The sequence below is a fragment of the Diceros bicornis genome, chromosome 20, assembly GCF_020826845.1.
Source record: "Diceros bicornis minor isolate mBicDic1 chromosome 20, mDicBic1.mat.cur, whole genome shotgun sequence".
Lineage (NCBI taxonomy): Eukaryota > Metazoa > Chordata > Mammalia > Perissodactyla > Rhinocerotidae > Diceros > Diceros bicornis.
Genome location: NC_080759.1, coordinates 31,929,423 through 31,952,051, shown reverse-complemented (window position 1 = coordinate 31,952,051; position 22,629 = coordinate 31,929,423). Strand labels below are relative to the sequence as shown.

At 35.7% G+C, this 22,629-nt stretch overlaps 1 protein-coding gene across 1 annotated transcript in view; it reads right to left on the bottom strand.

The window, feature by feature from the left end:
• The window catches only part of NUP155 (nucleoporin 155), a 60,820-nt gene that overhangs the window by 15,831 nt on the left and 22,360 nt on the right, over positions 1-22,629 (bottom strand). Inside the window, exons 13-23 of the mRNA XM_058564209.1 lie at positions 22,217-22,387; positions 20,144-20,254; positions 18,883-18,977; positions 18,048-18,136; positions 17,177-17,239; positions 16,490-16,637; positions 14,523-14,589; positions 13,373-13,488; positions 5,600-5,697; positions 3,142-3,272; positions 366-557 (exon numbers count right to left, since the gene is read on the bottom strand). Of these exons, the coding sequence (XP_058420192.1) occupies positions 366-557; positions 3,142-3,272; positions 5,600-5,697; positions 13,373-13,488; positions 14,523-14,589; positions 16,490-16,637; positions 17,177-17,239; positions 18,048-18,136; positions 18,883-18,977; positions 20,144-20,254; positions 22,217-22,387 (1,281 nt within the window). The remainder of the gene's footprint in view (positions 1-365; positions 558-3,141; positions 3,273-5,599; positions 5,698-13,372; positions 13,489-14,522; positions 14,590-16,489; positions 16,638-17,176; positions 17,240-18,047; positions 18,137-18,882; positions 18,978-20,143; positions 20,255-22,216; positions 22,388-22,629) is intronic.

Here is a 22,629-nt window from a genome sequence, read left to right as displayed (position 1 = left end):
CCTGTAGGAAAGGATCAATAAAAATTGCCCAATTAACTCTAATTCATTACAGACAAAGTTTCAGTGATTTTCCTTAATTTCTAAGGAGAAGCATGTTTAACCACTGTCTTTTTAAATATAGCCTAGAAATACTATCAAAGATTCTTTACGAAAAACTTTAATATACATGGATTTTAAGAAATCATACATTCCAACCCCTTTCTTACACAGACGAGAATTCTGAGGCCAGGAGAGGTTAAGAGACCTACCCAAGGTCATATATTAAGTAAAAGAAGATAGTTCCTGATTCCAGTTCTAGTGTACTTTTCATCATACCATGAAACCTCCTGTAAGAAAACACTGAAATAGGTAACAAAGCATCATACCTTAGAACAAACTGCATCATCAGTGCTATACAGAAGTGGGCAGATATCTTGTAAGTGTAAACTAATGCCATCAACAGCAGCATTATCTCTGATGTAGCAGTTGATAAGAGAAGCAATTAATGCTCCAGTCAGTTCTTTGTCCCTGATTACCAGATCTTTAAAGGTGGTGATTTTCAACTGCTCTTGAAATTCCTAGGAGTATAAAAGAAAATCCTTTTTTCAATCAAAACATAGGAATATCATATTTCCAATAATTTAAAATAACCAAAATATTAAGAGTCTATAATTCAAAAGAAAATATACTAAACTATACAAACTAACACATTTTTGCAAACTTTCATAGAATCAAATAGAGTTGGAAAAGAACCCACAGTATGTCTAGTCCAAATCTCTCACTTTACAAATGAGGAAAGTAAGACCCAGGTAGAACCAAAATTAGAGCCACGTCTACAGACTTTAGTTATAACCAGGAAAGAACTTGGGCTTACATTTACTTTTCCTCAATCATGTTAGAATTCTATTATTCAAGGCCTTCTAAGATTGGAGTGTGATCTCATTTTGAACAAATTTTCTTGTTAAAACGCAGTTCTAAAGTATTGAGGTGATTTTATACCACAGTAAAATATTGTTTAGTGATTTGACTGCTATTTCTTTTTTCTAAATTTCAGCAAATATCCAATCTGTGTTTAAATACTGGACTAATACTTAATTTGCATTCCTTGAGCACACAATTCGTAATGCAAGGAAGGAAACTTTTAAGGGGGATCACAAAAAGATACCTAGGCTAAAAATTTACCTATGTTATGTTTATCACCCAATAAAAAAAAAAGCATTATTCTACCTGGCTTGGAAAACAGTTTTCATAATTAAACATTTTTAAATTGGGTTTTTAAAAAGAAAAAAAAGTATGTGCTTAAAAGAAATAAAACCACAAACAAAACAACTGATTGGACACTACTGGAAAGAACTGGGGGATTGCCTTTTAACTTTGAAAACTGGTACTTAAAAGTCAAGAATTAGGGGCCGGCCCGGTGGTGTAGTGGTTAAGTTCATGTGTTCTGCTTCAGCGGCCTAGGGTTCACAGGTTCGGATCCCTGGTGCGGACCTACGCACCACTTATTAAGCCATGCTGTGGCAGTGTCCCACATATAAAGTAGAGGAAGATGGGCATGGATGTTAGCCCAGGGCCAATCTTCCTCAGAAAAAAGTGGAGGATTGGCAACAGATGTTAGCTCAGGGCTAATTTTCCTCACACACACACACACACACACACACACAAAGTCAAGAATTAAACATTTCAGGGTAACCAAATAGCCCTAGAGGATAAGAGAAAATAATTTCTTTATAGAATTGCAGTTAATAAATACGGAAAAAAGCAAATATTTAGAAAATGACCATGTTGTAATCCTAAATGAAATAACTAATTCAGGTAATGATTATCAATAGATGATGAAAGTTTCAAAGTCTGATGGAGAATTTCACAATGGCAAGATTGGACTTACTTCTTGAATCCAGTGATCAATTTTAGTATCACTAAAAGTGGGACAATCAAAACTTTTGGTCTAATAAATACAGTCTGACATAGAAACCACTACCTATGAAGCATTCTATTTGTCCTCAGATAAATGGACCTGAACTTAATCAAGCCTCTGTAGACTCAACTTCCATTTTACAGAAAATGCAGGAAATAGAGGAACAAGTTCACTACAATGAAGGTCAAGACAACCTCAGAATGTTGGACATTCTACACGGTTGATGACCCAATATCTACAAGGTAAAACCAAGGGAAAAAAGAAGGAAAAATTGCTCTAGATTGAAAGAGATTTAAGAGAAACAAAAATCAAATTCAATGAGTGAACCAACTGGTTAGATTCTGATTTGAATCAACCAATCTGTAAAAAGATATTTAAGACAATCATAGAAATTTCATTATTTTAGATGCTACGAAAGAATTACTGTTAATATTGCCAAGTGTTATAATGACATTGTTATTTAAGGAAATGTCCATCTTTTTTTAGAAATACATATTAAAGTTAAGTAGGAATGAAATGACATGATGTCTGGGATCCACTTTAAATTCAATAAAGAAAAAGAAAAAAGGATGATTAGGTAAAGTTGGGAAAATCTTTAAAATGCTAAATATGAGTCAAGTGTATACGAAGATTAGTTATAGTATTTGCCCTATTTTCATTATCTTTAGACATGTTCACAATTGAATAATACGCAGAAATACATTCCCCCTAAATGGTTTAATACTTAGATGAAGCAAATTATTACTTTTAAAAAGCATTCAAATGAGGACAGCAAGAGAAATATGAACCATTCATTTCCCACAATGGTAACCATCTTTCTTTAAAGAAGGAATGTTTAATTTAGGTTACGGGACCCCTTGAAATTACATGCGAAAATTTTGTGTATGTGTCTGTATGCATTCTTTGAGAGTGAGACAGAGTTTTGATCAGATTTCCAAAGGAATCTGCAGCCCAAATAAAGGTTACAATCCACTATTTCAAAAAATAATTTGGTAAAGTAAGATTTCATTCGCATACCTCCATAAAGTTCTTATATACTGTAAAAACTTGTGGCTTTAACAAAGTGGATCCCTCGAGTTATCACACTTTAGTGCAATCTTCCTATAACACACTAACTTTATCATACCCTAAATGCTTCCCCAAATAATCCCCTCCCAAGCCCAAATATAAGATTAAAGCTCACTCAAAAGAAAACTAAGCATAGTATTAACAGTATGATCTTAAGGGGAAAAAAAATTTCCTACCTTCTGAAGTTCTCCTACAATGATAGTGAATTGATGTTCACAAAGAAGTTTCCATAAAGCCAGAGCCTGGTACGATTTTCGAACCAACTGCTGGATTGCTTGAAGTGAGACCTTTTCACTCAGTTGAGCCTCTAATTATAAAACACAACTAATGAAGTTTTATAAAATAACATAAATTAAGTTGTTTTATTTCAAGTAAATCAACACTTTACCTCAAATAAAAACAACTATAGTTAAGGTTGAAATCCCCATTGTTCTCTTCCCTCCTCTCATCATAGGAAACTATGATCATGAGTTGTTGAATTCATATTTTTATCCTCTCACTATATATATGTGTTTCTGGGTGTTTGTGTGTGTGTACACATAAGCAATAAAAATACTGCTGTGTTTTAAAATAATTTACACCATTGTTCCTTCCACCCAGTTATATTTTTGCAGGCTATCTATATTTATAAATCTAAATCTAAATCTAACACATTTATTTTAATTGCAGTGTTCCATCATGCAAGTATACTATAATCAGGTCCACTCTCCACCTGAAGGACATTTATATTGTTTCCAATGTTTTGCTACTAAAACAATAATGCAATCAATATCCTTAAAAAAGGTCTCCTGGACCTCCTGGAAAGCAGTCAGGTTTCTCCAGGACTGAGTTTCTCAAACTTTGGATTAAGATGCACTGGTGAGTCATGAAATCAATTCAGTCAGTCCTGACAGTTTTTTTTTCCTTAAAAAGGAGACAGAATAGAATAAAAAAGGAAAGAAATATTAGAGTGTAAAACAGGTAGAGTTACTTTCTGAAATTTTGTTTCAGTTGTGTGTGTATGCTTTTAAACGTCTGGGTCATAATGCAAATGTAAATCAGGTAAATTTGGGTCTTACTGTAGGAAAAAAGCCTGAAAAAGACTGCTCTAGGACGTACACCTAGTGAACTGCTGGTTTGAGTATATATGCATTTTCAGCTTTTGCTATACATATATGATCAAACTGCTTTCCAAAATGGTCATTTCAGCATATACTGCCAGCAATTTGAATGTTCCTATTTGTATAAATCTTTACTAATGCTTGGTATTGGCAGGCTTGAGGCCTTACTGAAGTTTCATTAGCAGTAGTGAAAAAAGCATTTACAAAACAGTGAACAGAAAACAAGGGCCAGCAGGAAGGGAAGGAAGTACCTTGGGACAAGAGTAAATGGCTGGGTCTTAATTGGCAAAGTTCTATCAGCCAGAATAATTGGCTCAAACAACAGAAGACAAAAGAACTTAAAAAAATTGAATGATAGGCAAAATTTAAGCAATAATTTGTTATTATTCCAATTTATAACCAGAATAACTGATGTTCATGAGAATTTTCCAGTTCCCTTGCTCTTTCCTTTGTTACTGTTTATAATAAATAAATAACACAGTCAAAAATTTGATACACATTTTTAACCCTGTAAAAAGGTTTGTCAATAATCATTGGAAAATGCATATCAAAATCACAATGAGATACCACTTCATACCTATTAGGATGGATATTATAAAAAATAATAATTTGAAAAATAACTGGTACATGGAGAAACTGTAGCCCTTTGTGCACTACTGGTAGGAATGTAAAATGGTGCAGTTGCTATGGAAAACAGTATGAAGGGAGCTCCCTCAAAACACTACAAATATAATTACCATATGATCCAGCAATTCCACTTCTGGGTATATAACAAAAGAATTGAAAGCAAGGACTCAAATTTATATTTGTAGATCATGTTCATAGCAGGATTATTCACAATACCCAGAAGTGGTAACTCAAGTGTCCACAAATGGATGAACAGATAAACAAAATGTGGTGTACACATACAATGGAATATTATTCAATCTTAAAAAAGAAGAAAATTCTGACACATGCCATAACATGGATGAACTTTGAAGATAATATGCTAAGTGAAATAAGCCAGTCACAAAAGGACAAATACTGTATGATTCTACTTATATGAGGTACCTAGGGTGGCCAAATTCTGAGACAGAAAAAAAGAATTGTGGTTGTCAAGGGGCAGAGGCAGGGGAAAATGGGGAGTTATTGTTTCATGGGTACTGAGTTTCAGTTTGGGAAGATGAAGAAAATTCTGGAGATGGATAGTGGCGATGTACGCACAACAATGTGAATGTGCTAAATGCCACTGAACTGTACACTTACACATGGTTAAAATGGTAAACTTTTTACCAATTAAAAAACCCACTCAAAAAATAAGGTATATATCATGTTTTCTGATGGAGGAAGGGAAACAAATTTATGGGCTGAAAGTTATAGAAATACATGATATCCATATTGTCCCATTTTCCCCAATCACAATGATATTTTAATAAAAAATATTTGCGTTATCCCAAACTAGATCTTATTGAGAGACGTCCATTATTTTCTATTTAACTAATAAAACTCTTTACTGGGGTCATGTACATTTAACTGATCAGAAGCAATAATTTACCATGAAACTTCCTCTGCAGCTCCTGTTGCATTTGCTGGGTATTTCCATTTTCAGGACGCATGAATCCTATCAGCCTTTGCTGCACTTTGGCAGTAGTACTGAAACAGAAATTCCAAAATGTGTATTTGTGTTTTTAACAGCTTTATTGACACGTAATTCATATACCATACCATTCAACCTTTAAAGTGTACAATTTAAATTTTAAAATATATTCATAGGGTTGTGCAACTACCACCACAATTGAATTTCAGAACATTTTCACCCATCCCCCATTAGAAGTCAATCCCCACTTCCTCCTTTTTCCCACCTCTACCTGAAGCAACCACTAATCTATTTACTGTCTCTATAAATTTGCCTATTCTGAATATTTCATATAAATAAACTACAATATATTGTAAACACTTTTTTTTTTGCTCTTTAGATTAGTGAAATAATCACTGGCAAATCAATGATAACAATTTAAACGAAGCATTTTAATCTCTCAGATGTTTGAAGTTTCACTGCGAGTAGATGAATAATAATAGTTTCCTTTTATTGAACACTTTTTTTGCCTCCACCAATGATTTAATTTAATACGCACAACAAATCTATCAGGTAGGTACTATCAAGAATCTCATTTTACAGATGAGAAAACCCCAGGACAAAAGTAAAAAGCAAAGAATCTGTAAGGAAATACTGGCCACTGAGAGAAATGAGCAAGAAAGAGCATTTGGTGCTGATTTGGTGAAGAATCTGATATTTGAGCTGTTAATGCAACTTCAGGGATGAGAACAAAAGACTGATAAACTTTCAGGAAAAATTTCTATTCGGTAGCTGACACTTGGTCAGCTTCAAAAGTATATGACTACTGAAGCTATAACTGGTACATCATAGAACAAAGCAAGTAAGTGATTATGTCAATGTTGTTAGAAAACAAGATCTTTAGGGTAAAAGAAATTTAGCAAAAACTGTAATTTTAAATCTGAACTGAAAACAACAGCACAACTCACAATTCTGTTTCATTAAAAAATAAAAACAAAACAATATACAGCTTGACCAGGAGCAATGAATACCTCCAGCTGTAGTCTCTCATATGATTTCCTACCAAAAGAAACCAGGGCTTTCTGAAGAAATGGCTGATTCCAGGTCTAGGCAGGAATTGTACCAAATGATCCTGGGACGTTTTGTCATACTAGAAAGCAAAGAAGCTACCAAAGACTAATGTCAAAATGACTCCAGAGCAATCTGAAGAGGCAAAAGATGGGACCATTTTCTATTTAAAAAACCTGCAACAGACTGAAACACATTAAATATGTTTAAAACCACAGATTCATAATGACACTAAATAAAAGCCTCAACTGATGGCGCTGGCTGAGATGGAGTGAGCCTATACTATGGCCTCTCCCACTGCCTACAACTGAAAACCCAGGACAGAATACAAAATGTAACTACTATCTGAGGACTACGAAAAGTCAGTAACAGCACACAGCTAGAGGACGGGAAGTCAAAACTCAAATGACAACCCATATGGAGGTGAGTTAATGGGTTTTTTCCCCCTACTCCTTTATCTCTAGGCTTTGACCAAAGGTGAGCCGAGTCTCAGAACCGTGTGGACAGTAAAACTCGCAGGGAACATTCAGCAAGGTCTGGAGACATTCTGATTGTCATGAATAGGGAGAGCTACTGGTATCTAGTAGGTAGAAGCTGAGCATGCTCCTAAACTTCCTACAATGCACAGGACAGCCCTCACAATGGAGAATTATCTAGTTCATAATGTCTACAGTGCCAAGGTTGAAAAACCCTGGAACAGAGGACCTAGGAAAAGGGGGCCCCATGGTCTGAAGAGTTGGAGGGAATCAGTTATTTTCTCTTGCTGCTTTGCTCCAAAGAAACCACCATTTCCGCAAAACTGCATGTCACCAAGGGAGCTAAAACTGAGAGAGGCACTGATTTTCTATCTAGAGGACCAGTAAAAGGGACCCCTGGGAGCTAGAGAATGTGAGGGAAGTCATAGCAAGAAGAGGCTGAAGAAGGAGATCCCCTAAGTCTGTGTATGATCAACACAACTTCTGGGCTCACTCCCCGAGCTATATATGCATGGAACATACCCAAAGAAACACAGCAAAGATTCTAAGAACTGAACTGAGATATAAACCACTGTACAAGTTCCAGAATACCCCGTGAGAGATTCATGTGAGGGACAGACCCAAAGAGCACAGCCAAGGCTTTGAAAACTAAACTGACATTGGAATCACTGCCCACAGAATGGAAGACAGAACCTGCAGTCTGATCCTAATTAAGGTAGACTGCCTGCTGAAACAAACAAGACTGACGTTCTCTGGAGGACTGATATATGCAGCAATATGAATAAATTTATATGACATTCTGGAAAAGGCAAAACTAGAGGTGAATAAGAGATCAGTGGCGGCCAGGGTTAGGCGTGGGAGGACAGTTCGGATACAACAGACAGCACAAGACAAATTCTGGGGCATGATGGAACTGTTTGGTATCTTGGTTGTGGTGGTGGAGGTTATACAATATTATGCATTTGTCAAAACTCACAGAACTACACACTGAAAAAAGGTGAATTTTACTATATAACAAAAAACAAACAAAAAATCACGCTACGCATCTTCGGAGGATGTTGGAAACCAAATCATTACTTTTAAATTTGGTAAATAAAGACAAAGAAGTAAACATTTATCCACACTTTCTGAATGAATCTTTCAAAATGAATCTCAGGATAACCAGACAGTTGAAGAAGGGAATATTTTTTAAAATTATTGAGCATTATAGCAGGACATCAGTTCAGCAAGGGTGTCTCTTCCCCCATGTAGGCTGACTAAATGCAGTGTTCAATCACATACTTTACTTTTTCATAAGAGTAAATAGCTCACAAACAAAATGGTGGATTTGTTGCAGAGGGCTCCAGTAGGCTCCTAATGTTGGTGGTTATATTGCTCCTTAGCAAACTCTAGGCCATCATAACAAACATGGGGGGCAGGGCAGGCACATTAGATGGGATTAACATAGCAGGCTAATCCACTAGGGTATCCCATTGCTATTAGAACTCCTTTCTTTCAATCCATTGGCAACTTCAAGCTCTAACTGGTATAAATAACTCTAAAATCCAATTATTAAAGGCTGGAGAGGACCAGTTGGCAAAGAATACACAAAATAAAAGTTAAATCTTATCTAGTTGGCCCTGGCATGGAGGCCCAAATTTCCTCTGGAGCCAAATGACAATACGTTAAATAATGTAGGGTGCTGACGCTGCTACAGTCTCCCAACTCACTTGAGAGAAACCACAGCTTCACTGGTCTTTCTGGCACACTGAGGGGAAATCTATCTGTTGACCTAATCTCAGATTTTTACCATATTCTTATCATATTCTAGGGTAAAACTAACCATTGGAGCTTCACAAGAGCTTTGTTTGCATGATGGTCTGCTACTGAACATTGACCACAACTGCTAAGTAGGTCTAATCAGCTACCTATATCAATCAGTAAATATAAAAATTTATAAACCCAGCCAGAAAAATACCATCAAATATAATGTATTTGCTAGCTTGGAAAAGATGGACTATGCTGGGCAGTTGAAAGCAACAGCCCCCAATAAAACAACTAACGTAAGAAAAATGAAAAAACTTGAAAAACAATTCTAGTTGTATTCTCAGTGAGATTTGGGATTCATATTACAAGCGCTAGTTGCCATGAAAAAGGAAAAACTGGAAAATAAAAGAGCTCTTGGAATTAAAAATATAATGGCCGGAAAAAAAAATTAATCAGAGAAATTAAACAAATGTTACTTAGAATTAAATGATTGAGAACATCAACTCTAGGAATTCTGCAATCTGCAGGAGAAAAAAAAGGAAGGAAGGAAGGAAATTATGGAAGAAAAGAGCAGAAACTGAGGCTAGATCCAGGAGAGTCAATATGATTCTCCAAAGAGAATGGGAAAGGTGGAATAGTACACTAATTTAAAAATAATAGGCCGGCCCCGTGGCGCTCCACTGCTGGCAGCCCGGGTTTGGATCCTGGGCGTGCACTGATGCACCACTTGTCAGGCCATGCTGCGGCTACGTCCCATATAAAGCGGAGGAAGATAGGCACAGGTATTTGCCTAGGGTCAGTCTTTCTCAGCAAAATGAGGAGGATTGGCATGGATGTTAGCTCAGGGTTTATCTTCCTCACAATAAATAAATAAATAAATAAATAAATAAAAATAATAGAAGAAAATATACCAAAGCTTAAGTCTTTAGTTCTAAATGTTCATTGAAAATGTTTAGTTCTCAACATACACTGAAAGAACACAGAGCTAAAGACATTATGGTGTAATTTCTGACTTTCAGTATCGAAAAAGAAAGCATAAAAAATTTCAAAGTAAACACAAGCCATTTACAGTGGAAAGAGAATCAGAAAGGCAATGTACTTTTTCTCTGCAACATTAAAATTTAGGAAGAAAATGGTGCAAAATGCATATGAAGATCTGAGAGAAAAGGACTACGACCTTAAAATATCATACCCAGTAGGCAATAAAAAGGAAGAAGCACTGATACACGCTACGACATAAACCTCAAACAGGAACCTCAAAATATGCTAAACAAAAAAAGCCAGACTCTAAACACCACACACTGTATGATTCCATTTATATGAAATGTCAGGAATAGGTAAATTTATAGACATAGACTAGATTAATAATTGGGGCTCAGGGGTGGAAATGGGGAGTGACTGCAAACGGACAAGAGAGATGTCTTTGGGGTGAAAGAAATGTCCTAAAAATGGATTGTGATGATGGTTGCACAATTCTATGTATTTACTACAAGTCACTGAACTGAACATTTAAAATAAGTGAAGTTTATGGTATATAAATTATATCTCAAAAAGCTATTAAAAAATTCCTGTACTTAGTGACACTAATGTTGCAGGCATGCAAGGGTTGGTTGAAATTAGGAAATCTGTTAATATAATTCTGTTAATAAAGGTAAGGAAAGAATTATATAATCATCTCTGTAAAATGCAGACAAGACATTTGACAAACTCCAACACTCACTTTATAAAAATACCCAATAAAATAGAAATGGATGGATACTGTGTTTAGCATGATAAACTATGTCCATCTAGGCACCTTCTTTAATGGGGAAACACTACATGCTTTTCCACTAAAGTCAGGAACAAGACCAGATGCCCACTCTGTCTCCACTATTTAACAGTGTGTTGGAGACAGCAGCCTATGCAGACAGGAGAAAGCAACTACAGTTGGAAAGGAAAAGGTAAAATTATCTCTATTTGCAGATGACAGGGTTACATATTTGAAAAATCCAAAAAAACCCAATGAAAAAAACTACTAAAAACAGTAAAATCAGTAAAGTAGCAGGTTATAAAATTAACAGATAATTGCAGTTATAACTGTAAAATTCAATAAACTACTTAGAAACTATTAACAGAAGAACATAATGGTAGAAAAGAAAAAGAAAAAAAAAAGACCTTTCTTTTAGGAAGAAGGATAGTGGTGGAGGGCAGGAGAAGGAGGTAAGATAATAGATTCTGTTCAATTATTAATGCTGACTGAGATGTGTCTTTTTCAGAATTTAAAACTAACTACTAGAGGAAGAAAAATCATATATAAAACTTTTAAATCAGTATTTGCGATGGGGCGAGGCCTGATCAATCCAGTGAAATAAGAGAATGGGGAAGGCAAGAAAAACAAGAAACACAACAAAAAGCACATATTCAGGATGGTGAGAATAAGATCAAACCTTTAACTAATCCCAACAAAATGGGAAGGGGTTAAAATCTCCTATTAAAAGACAAAGACTCTTAAACTGAGGTAAAAAGCAGGGAAGAAATCGATTTATATGTTGTTTAAGATACACTTAAAAGCGTTCTGTAGGCTAAAAATAAAGAAAATCGACGTAACCTTCTCAGGAGACAACTAAATACTACATATTATCATTTTAAGGAGCTCTTACAGGGGCTGGCCCAGTGGCGTAGCTGTTAAGTTCGTGCACTCTGCTATGGCAGCCCAGGGTTCACGGGTTCAGATCCTAGGCCTGGACCTACTCACTGCTCATCAAGCCATGCTGACGTGGCGTCCCACATAGAGCAACTAGAAGGATGTACAACTATGACGTACAACTATCTACCGGGGCCTTGGGGAGAAAAAAAAAGGAAAAAAGGAGGAAGATTGGCAACAGACGTTAGCTCAGGGCCAATCTTCCTCAAAAAAAAAAAAAAAGTGCAAGAACCCTTACACCCGATAATTCTACTTTTAAAGAAATTCATCTGAAGATAACTGAACAAGTACACAAACACGTACAAAGAAGAATAATCACTGCACCTTGTTTATAACATCCAGAAATAGAAACAACCTAATCATGACTAGAGTTATATCATTAAATGCTTGCATACAGATAATGGAATAATATGTAGCCAATACAAAAATAAGATAATTTATTCCACTGATTTGGAATTCTCTGAAGGATATATACCAAATGTAAACGACATTTCATAAAAGTATGTCTACTTAGATTCTATTTTCACTTTTTTTTTTTTTGCTGAGGATGAGTTGCCCCAAGCTAACATCTGTTGCCAATCTTGTTTTTTTTCTCAAAGAAGATGAGCCCTGAGCTAACATCTGTGCCAATCTTCCTCTACTTTATATGTGTGTCACTGCCACAGCGCGGCTGACAAGTGGTGTAGGTATGCCCCCGGGATCCAAACCCGTGAAGCTGGGCTGCCGAAGCAGAATGTGCTGAACTTAACCACTACACCACAGGGCCAGCCCCTATTTTCACTTTTAAAGAAATATATATTTATATATACTTTTAAAGCTTATACTGTCATACTTCAAATCATAATTCTTTTGCAGAATGATGTGAATTTTTTACAAAAAGTTCATGTTACTTTTATGATTAAAAAAATGTTCATCCTAAACATATGTTCATCCTAAACATACACAAAAACTTTTACAGGAATGTTCGTATCAGCATTATTCTTAATAGCCAAAAAGCTCAAATAACCTAAATGTGCATCAACTGATCAACTGAAAAATGAAACAAAGTACTGCTATACACTACAACACGCAAACCTTGAAAATATTATGCGATGGGAAAGAAGCCAGAAACAAAAGGCCACGTATTGTATATTTCCATTTATATAAAAGATTCAGAATTTGGCAGATCCATAGAGCAGAGAGTAGATTAGTGGTTGCCCGGGACTGGTCGGGGGGAACTGGGGAGTGCTATGGACTGAATTTTTGTGTCCCACCAAATTCATAGGTTGAAGCCCTAATCCCCAAAGTGATGGTATTTGGAAGTGGGGCCTCTGAGAGGTAATTAGGTTTAGTGTGAGTGCCCATGATGAGATTAGTATCCTTATAAGAAGAGACCAGAGAGCTGGCTCTCTCGTGTTCTTTCTGCCATGTAAGGACACAGAAAAGAGCTGTCTGTAAACCAGGAAGAGGGTCCTCACCAGAACTCAACCATGCTGGCACCCTGATCTCACAGTTCCAGCTTCCAGAAATGTGAGAAATAAATGTTTCTTGTTTTAAGCCAGTCTGTAGTGTTTTTCTTATTGCAGCCTGAACTAAGACAGGGAGTGACTGCTAATGGGTATACAGTTTCTTTTTGGTGTGATGAAAATATTCTGGAATTAGACAGTGGTGATGATTGCATAACCTTGTGAATATACTAAAAACTACTGAACTAAACATTTTAAAAGGATGAATTTTATAATGTGTTAATTAGATCTGAGCAAAAGAAAAAAAGAGTAAATAAATCCTGTTAATTCTTACTTTGGATTTCCTAATGGTCCTCCTGCAAATTGGGAGTTTCTGTCAAGAAATTCTTGCAAACCTTTTAGTTCTTGCAGCACTGATTCCAGCAGTTGGGAAGGAACACTACTTTCAATCTGTAAGAAAGGAAGTATTTTAAAAAGTTTAAAAACACTGAAAAAGTGTATATATAAAAAACACATACTCTGTATATCTATAACTGAGTATAAAGTTATAATTTTGAGGTGCCCTATCTTTATAAATAGTAAAGTTATTTCTTATATCAATTCCCACTTGGTGACCAGAATCAAGGGCTAGATACCCAAGGGCTAGATCCCTCCCCTCCTGTTCTGATTTTACTGAGGTATAATTTGCAGACAGTACAATACACAAATCCCGATGACTTTTTACATTTTAATGTAGTCAGACCCAAACCACAGTATAGAATATTTCCAACACCCAAGAAAGTTCCCTAATGCCCCTTTCTAGTCATGAGTTATTCTACCTCCTAGGTAACAACTTTTCTTACTTTTATCATTATAGATTAGTTTTGCCTGTTCTTGAACTTCACATAAATGAAATCACATACTATGTTAAGTAAATACATTCTTATTCTTAGAAATGTGAACTTTAAAAGAGTATCGGAGTTGAAAAGATATTTGGTATCTTTTCATTTTAAAAAGAAAAAAGTTTAAAATAAATGTGTCCATATTTCACATTAAAAAAAATCTTATCTGAATTTATGATAATACAAAGTTCTACAAGATGTCTTCTTAAAGCACTGTGGAAAGTACATCAAATCAGTATTCAGTCCATGGAGTTTTGGAGTTTTAATATAAGCAAAATATTAAATAGTAACTTTAAGCAATATTAAGTACTAGGACTGACTCTATTCAGCCCTCACAACAACCTTATGAGGAAGATATATTATTATTCTCATTTTACAGTGAGTTATCTGGCTCTGAAATGTTAAGAAATTTACTCGTCAGTTAATAAGTGACAGAGCTGAGACTTAACTCAGGGGGTGGACAGTTTATTGGAGAAGTACACAAACACATACAAATAATTATTGCATCTTGTTTATAACATCAAGAAATGTGAAACAAGCTACTTATCCATTACTAACATAAACTGGTTACATATAGAGAATGGATACTACTATTTAACTTACTGCAGTGATCTCTCTGTTGCCACTCTTGAATACTCTCTCCACAACTAAACTAGCATCCCAGATGTTTCTGGAACAAAAAATGTTTTAATGGTTGTGATGTAGATGAATAAAAGTAATTACAATATGTAGTAAACTCATTTCGATGTGTTTATTCAGTTTTTAAAGTGTAGAAATAGTTTCATTTAACATTTTACTATGTTATCTCAAAGAACAGAAAACCACAAAATTTTCAAACCTGACATATCTAAAGTTATTTTGCATAACAAAATATTGCTGAAGAAAAATCTAGAGGTTCTGGGTTAATGAACTGTACATAAGGAAGCTTATAATGCAAAAACAAATTTACAAAGGGGTTCTGCACTGTTTCATCATATTTTTAAGCAAATGATTCAAATGAAAGCGTACATCTCAAATCTAAAAAAAATTCACAGGGGCTGGCCCCGTGGCATAGTGGTTAAGTTCGGTGCACTCCACTTTGGCGGCCTGAGTTTGAGGGTTTGGATCCCAGGTGTGGACCTACCACTCATCAGCCATGCTGGGGCAGCGACTCACATACAAAATAGAGGAAGAGTGGCACAGATGTTAGCTCAGGGCTAAGCTTCCTCAAGTAAAAAGAAGAGGAAGACTGGCAGCAGATATTAGCTCAGGGTAAATCTTCCTCACCAAAAACAAACAAATTCATACCAGACATGATAACTAACTAGATGATATGGTAGACTGATTACAAAAATGGCTGTAATTCTTTATCCCTCCCTACACCTATCCTCTTTACAATATGACTTTGATGCCTCTCTGATAACGAGGAGTCTATTTCCTACCTTTTTTTTTTTTTGTGAGGAGATCAGCCCTGTGCTAACATCTGCCAAACCTCCTCTTTTTTGCTGAGGAAGACTGGCCCTGGGCTAACAGCCGTGCCCATCTTCCTCCACTTTATATGGGATGCCGCCACAGCATGGCTTGCCAAGCAGTACATTGGCGTGCGTCCAGGATCCGAACCGGCGAACCCCGGGCCGCCACAGCAGAGCACGCGCACCTAACCACTTGCACTACTGGGCCAGCCCCCTATTTCCTACCTTTTAAATCTGCCTGGAGACAACCTCCTGCCAAGTGAATGAGGTAGAAATGATGGTAGGCCAATTCTGAGCCTAGGCATCAAGAGGCTTGTGAGTTTCTACTCTCTCTCATGGAACCTTGCCACCATCAAGTGAATAATTCCTGGCTAGTCTGCTAGCATGAGAAACCATGTGGAGAACAACCCAGCTGTCCCAGCTAAGGACATTCTAGACCAGCGTACAAACATGATCCTAAATATGTCAGGGTCCAGCCAAGAGTGACAGAGCTCTGTTCAACCTCAGCTGATTGCATATGCATGCGTGAGCCCAGCCAAGACCAGAGTTGCCTAGCTGACTTGCAGACTTATGTCACTGAGCTAGGGAATGGTTTGTAACACTATATATTAATGTACATGTAAATATATTTTGAAGATATATATATATGTATATAACACAGCAACAAATACAGATGGTTAGATAACAAAACAGCTGAATGATAGAAAATAATCTTCTTGATGGACAAGTGAGCTAAAACTATGAGTAAAATTTAATAGAAACAAATGATGTCCCAAACTGAGAGTTAAAAATATTCAACTACAGGGGCTGGCCCGGTGGCGTAGTGGTTAAGTGCACGCGCTCCGCTTCGGCGGCCCGGGGTTCACAGGTTCGGATCCCGGGTGCGCACCGAAACACTGCTTGTCAAGCCACGCTGTGGCGGCGTCCCACGTAAAGTGGAGGAAGATGGGCATGGATGTTAGCCCAGGGCCAGTCTTCCTCAGCAAAAAAGAGGAGGATTGGCATTGGATGTTAGCTCAGGGCTGATCTTCCTCCAAAAAAAAAAGAAAAAAAAAACATATTCAACTATACAAAATAGAACAAAGTGAGCAACAGTTAATTATTCCATGAAAAACTTACCCCATGATTCGAGAGAAGTAGATGCAAATACCATTGTGTTTTCCAGAGTACACAATCTCTGGTCCAGCCATACAACTAATACCTGTGGCCTGAGTTGCTGGGTTTACCACAGAACACATTGGAGTTGACATGACAGGAGGATGTACACCTTGTACACACATAAGAAAAACAAATCTTAAAATTTAACCTTAAACATTCAGAATTCTAAATAACCCAAGTTTGTTCTATCTAAACCCCCAGGTAAGAATATTTACAAAAATTCTGGAATAAATAGATATTTAATTGGGTTTTCCTTGATAAGAAGAGAGACTTAGCCTTGGACAGGAACTCCCAGATAGGCTTTCAAGAGTTGGCAATCCAGGATGAAAAGGAAAGAAAGCTTGCAATCACTGCTTCTTAACGCTGGCAGTGCAACAAACCTAATTATACAGATTTCAGAGCTGGTAATTAAATCCTGGTGCCCAAATAAGGGGCTTTCCAGCTACACTACTGAAGGAGTTCCTTAGTAAAGGCATTCATGACCAAATGCCATTACTTGCTTGGATGTCACTTCTATTAAATTACATTATTTTCAAGGCAATAGGGCAAATTAATCTTTTTCACACTAAGTACTAAGGATAATAAACTCACAACGTTAGCTCCTCAAAAAGAATGGTAGTAGCAACCTAAAACAAAGAAAAGAGGTACCTTGAGATGGTGTTCCCAAAAAGGATGGATTTGGATATGGACTACCACTAGGAACAGGAGAACCTAAAAAGGAAAGAAGAATATAAAGATTTATAAAATTACCTCTCAACCTTTTGAATCTAATCAAAATTAGATACAGAAGCTGTTTCTAAGCATAAGAGTGAGGAGTGGCACCATTCATAATATATTCAAGAATTAGGGACTCATCTCATTTCCTAGTAACTTTCTAACCTCTACTTTGTAAAACATTGAGGGGAGAGTTTATTAAATCATTCATCTCCTTCCTTTTGAACAAATAACAAATGAGTTCTGGGCTGGCCCCGTGGCTTAGCAGTTAAGTGCTTGAGCTCCGCTACCCGGCGGCCCGGGTTCGGATCCCGGGCGCACACCGACGCAACGCTTCTCCGGCCATGCTGAGGCCGCGTCCCACATACAGCAACTAGAAGGATGTGCAACGATGACACACAACTATCTACTATGGCTTTGGGGGAAAAAAAGGAGGAGGATTGGCAATAGATGTTAGCTCAGAGCTGGTCTTCCTCAGCAAAACAGGAGGATTAGCATGGATGTTAGCTCAGGGCTGATCTTCCTCACACACACACAAAAGATAAACAAAAAAATTAAAAAAAAAAAACAAATGAGTACTGTAAATAGTATTAGGTATATCTTATTTTGTTCCTTAGTATATATTAAGGATTCAATATTAATAGATCATCACTCTTAAGAGTTAGACATCTATAGACTTACTCACTAATAATACAGTAGCAATAAATAAAATATAACGAAAAGCTTTACACATTAAAATATGCTACAGAGCTTCTAAAATTCAAACTCTACTAGAAACAGTTTTATTTCAATGTTTCATACTCACTAGAGTAGACAGGAGACCCCAAGATGGGACCAACATTACTCGGAGCAGGGAGAGTGGTTGGAAATCTCATCTGTGCTTCACCGCCGTACCTATTTTTATAACGGAGGCTGAAGTTATTCAGTGAAACTATCCATCTTAAAGTTGGAATTATTCCAAGTCCTGCTTAGCTTCAAAATAAATGCTTTAAACATTAGAGACTTTAATGTATTGTGTTGACAGTGAAATATATGCATAGATACATAATAAAATACTTATTTAGTAAATGTTGACTTGAAACTGCTACCAGGAAGAATTATAAGGGATTCTGGCAATTTCTAAAAAGGGGTCTGCAATGCACAGAATTTACTGAATGAGTATATGGCACTGTAATTTTCATAATAGATTATGGTTAGACAGTACTTAAAAAAATTCTTTTAAACAAAATCACATTGTAAATTCTTACTCTTAGCTAAATATTATCCGAATAAAAATATCTTTTTGATACAAAGTTTCCTTAAAGTGATTCAGAATCCCTGAATGCAAGTGATGCACATAAAGCAGAATTGGTATAGTGTTTGAGGAAGTAAAAAAAATAGAGGTAGAAAGAGGTGTAGAAAGAACACTAGACAGAGAAGTGGGAGAAGAGAATCCACAGAAAGGGTAACAATGCATAAATTATGCTAATCTAGCTGTTTCCATTAGCATTATCATCTTTCCAGATTTCATCTTTCTGCAAATGAATTTTAGTAACTTGCCTGTATAGTCACTCAACTGTTTTGCAAGCCCTTAAACTATCACACTGGCCAATAAAAACATTTAAAAAAGTGACCAAGAACAAGAGAAAACTGACACATACCTGAAGAAAGCCCGAGTAGCCCAAGCAGATACTTCTCTGTCACAGGCAGCAGTGGAACAAGCAAGAATAAGGCAAGTTGCACAAGCCTGGTCTTCCTGTAAAAAAAGAATATCTTCCCTTATATTAAATATAATCATTTTTAAGAAGTTTTGTTCACTGCTGTATCCAGTGTTTAAATCTGTGCCTAGCAGAACAGGTGCTTGATAAATATTTGCTGACTGAATGAAATTGGCTGGTATGAAAAAGGAGAAGTAAACACTATTGGTTTTAAAGTTTATCGTACACGCTATTATTAACGGATGCTCTCTTTTTCTTTTTATCTAGATTCTATTTTAGTTTCTGGTTTATTCCTCTAATTTTTTTCTCATGGTCTTTTTACCTTTAGAAAATAACAATACAGTCATGTGCCACATAACAACCTTTTGGTCAGTGATGGACAGCATATACGATGGTGGTGCCATAAGATTAGTACCATATAGCCTAGGTGTGTAGTAGGCTATACCATCTAGGTTTGTTTGAGTATACTCTATGACGTTTGCAGAAAGACAAAATCACCTAAAGACACATTTCTCAGAAAGTATCCCCATCATTAAGTGACGCACGACTGTAAAAATAGCTAACATTTATTGAGTACTCGTCATGTGCCAGGTACTATTTAAAGAGTTTAGAATATATTAATCCTCATACCACATAATATTATAAAGCAATGCATATTTTACATATGAGGAAATAGAAGCCCAGAGAATTCAAGTAATCTACCCTGGTGGTGGAGCTAGTGGTTTGAATCCAGTCTGTGTATTTAACTTTGATCTGATACTCTTGATTTTAAACTTAGCATTACCAGTTTTACCTCATCAATCCTAGTTGTGGCTTTAAAATACTGATGGCCCCATCATTATTGCCTCAATTTTTTTCCTCACAGCATTAAGCAAAAAATTTTTTAAAAAACTATTTGTCCACAAATGTCTTGTCCTTTTAGTAAAAATGCATTTGTCATATAATTTGAACATCAGACTCTTACTATTACACTTTAATAAGAATTTATCAACAACAGAGAAAAATCTGAGTATTTACGACAAGCCTTACAGCATATTAATCATGTTCCCAAATATCAGTAAACATACAGTGACTAAGGTAAAGAAAGGAAGATTGGTAACATTACGTGTTAATTACAGTATTTTGGTCCTAACATATAAAATTTAGCTATCATTTCTATTGCTTAAAATATCATCACATTGAAAAAAGAAGTACAAATAATTACCTGATTTAACTTAAAGAATCTTTCAATCTCTTCTCCATCTCCACCTACATTACTCACGAGTAGATGCCTCAATTGATCTACAGGTCTAAGTTTATGAAACATAAGACTCCCCTAAGAAGTTAAAAAAAGAAAGAACGTGAATAATAGTTTTACTGAGCTTGGCTGGTAGCAACCGACCCTGCTACATTATTTAATAAAACCAATGAAACAAAAAAATAACTTCAAGAATACAAAGTATACTGGTCAGAGATCATCTACATTTCAATTCTCAACTTATACTACATCTATATATCCATAGAGAAAATTTAATAAGAAAACACTGCCCCCCGCCCACCCCCCCCAAAAGTAAAGCAAAAGGGTGCCGGCTCTGCCAGACACAAAACATATCATAAACCTTTATCTTATGCATGGTAATAGCACATGCATAAAAAGTCAGATAAGTGGAACAAAATAGAAAGTTCTGATATAGGCTCAAGTAAATACTAGAATGTAGTATATGATAAAAGTTACCCTTCAAAAACCAGAGGATTAAAGTTAAATTATCCATTAATCATGTCAGCACAAGTATGTCCATTTAGAAAAAAATGAAGCTGGATTCATAGTCATACCTCTACCAGGATAAATTCCAAATAGATCAAAAGATTTACAGAACAAAATAAAACTACAATAGAAGAAACTATGGGTGAATTCTTTTATGAACCTCATTGAGTGAAGAAGATTTTTTTACTATGACATAAATCCCAAAAGATAACTGAAGATTTTAATTACATACAAACTTATCCACATGGGAAAAATCTCAATAAGCAAAAGCAAACGACAAATCAGGAAAAATATTTGAGACTAAAATACAAAAAGTTAGTTTCTCTGACACATAAAGAGCTTCTATAAATCAAAAAGAAAACGACAACTCAATAGAAAAGTAGGTATAGAATAGGAACAGATAGTTCACAGAAGAATAAACACTTGAAAAGATCTTTCACTCTTAATAAGACGAAATATTGTACTTGGACAGGATGTAAGGAAACAGGCACTCAATACTCATTGATAGTGAATGTATGTACAGGGAAACGTGGCAACATCTATCAAATTTATAAATACACATAATCTTTGACCTAGCAGATCCAATTCTATAGCTTCCTCACAAACATACAAAATGATATATACAAAAAGTTGTAGCATAATTTCTTTTTTTTTTTTATAATTTTATTTATTTATTTATTTTTCCCCCCAAAACCCCAGTAGATAGTTGTATGTCATAGCTGCACATCCTTCTAGTTTCTGTACGTGGGACGGGGCCTCAGTATGGCTGGAGAAGCAGTGCGTTGGTGCGCGCCCGGGATCCGAACCCGGGCCGCCAGCAGTGGGGCGCGCACACTTAACCGCTAAACCACAGGGCCGAATCATGTAGCATAATTTTTAATAGCAAAAGATGATCTATTAATAGGAGACCAAATATGGTACATCCATATAAAGGATATATGAAAAAGTCCTTCATATATTAATAGGAAAAGATCTCAAATATATTTTTGAAAGATAAAAAGCAAGGTATAAAACAGTACATATAATCTGCCAACATTTGTTGAGAAATACATTTGTATTGTTTATATATATATATAACATATCTCTGGAAGGATACACAGGTGCTGATGATGAGTGTCTACAGGGAAGGGACCTGAATTAGAAGGGAGATTTTACTGTGTATATCTCTATATTATATCATTTGAATTTTGTCTATGCATTACTATCCAAAAAAGAAATATTAAGAAAATGTTTTTTAACAAGTGAGAACTATACTATAAGAAATAAACACAGCTTATTTTATTTATATCATGCTGCTGAACACTGGTGATAGAAATGCTACTTTAGAAAAAGTGTAACACTTTATAAAGAATGAGTTCTTTTTGTTGCATTTTTTGGTATTTACAAACTATTCTTTAAGAACATTTTAAGAGTAAACATTCCTAAGTACGTAAGTAAATGACTATTTAAAGTAGCTACTGCAGAATACTTGATAAAAACATTAAATATTACTTCTCTTCTTTTTGTCTCCACCTTAACAGAATACATACATACCTGTGCTGAGAGAAGAACAAATTTCTTTGGAGGCAACATGTGCTGCTGTACAACAACTGGTGAGTCAGTTATTGGAATATGATCTTTATTTAAAGGTGTAATTATCTTATCTACTTTCAATTCATCTATTGCAGAAAGAGCCCAGGAATGACCATCAACACGAGTCGTCATCTATGCAACAGAAATAAACTTTTTATACATATTATTAAAGTTACATAAAGCAAAAACTTTCTAAAAAGAAAAAACCCCTGCAACCTCTAACTAAATGCAGGATTTAATAAATTAATAATACATTTATATGAATAGTCTCAAAAGCCTGTATTTAATTTTCTACTGTCTATTCTTCTAATCAGGCATCTTCTATGATAATGAATAATCTTTTCACACTACAGGACAAAGGCAAAATTTTAAAA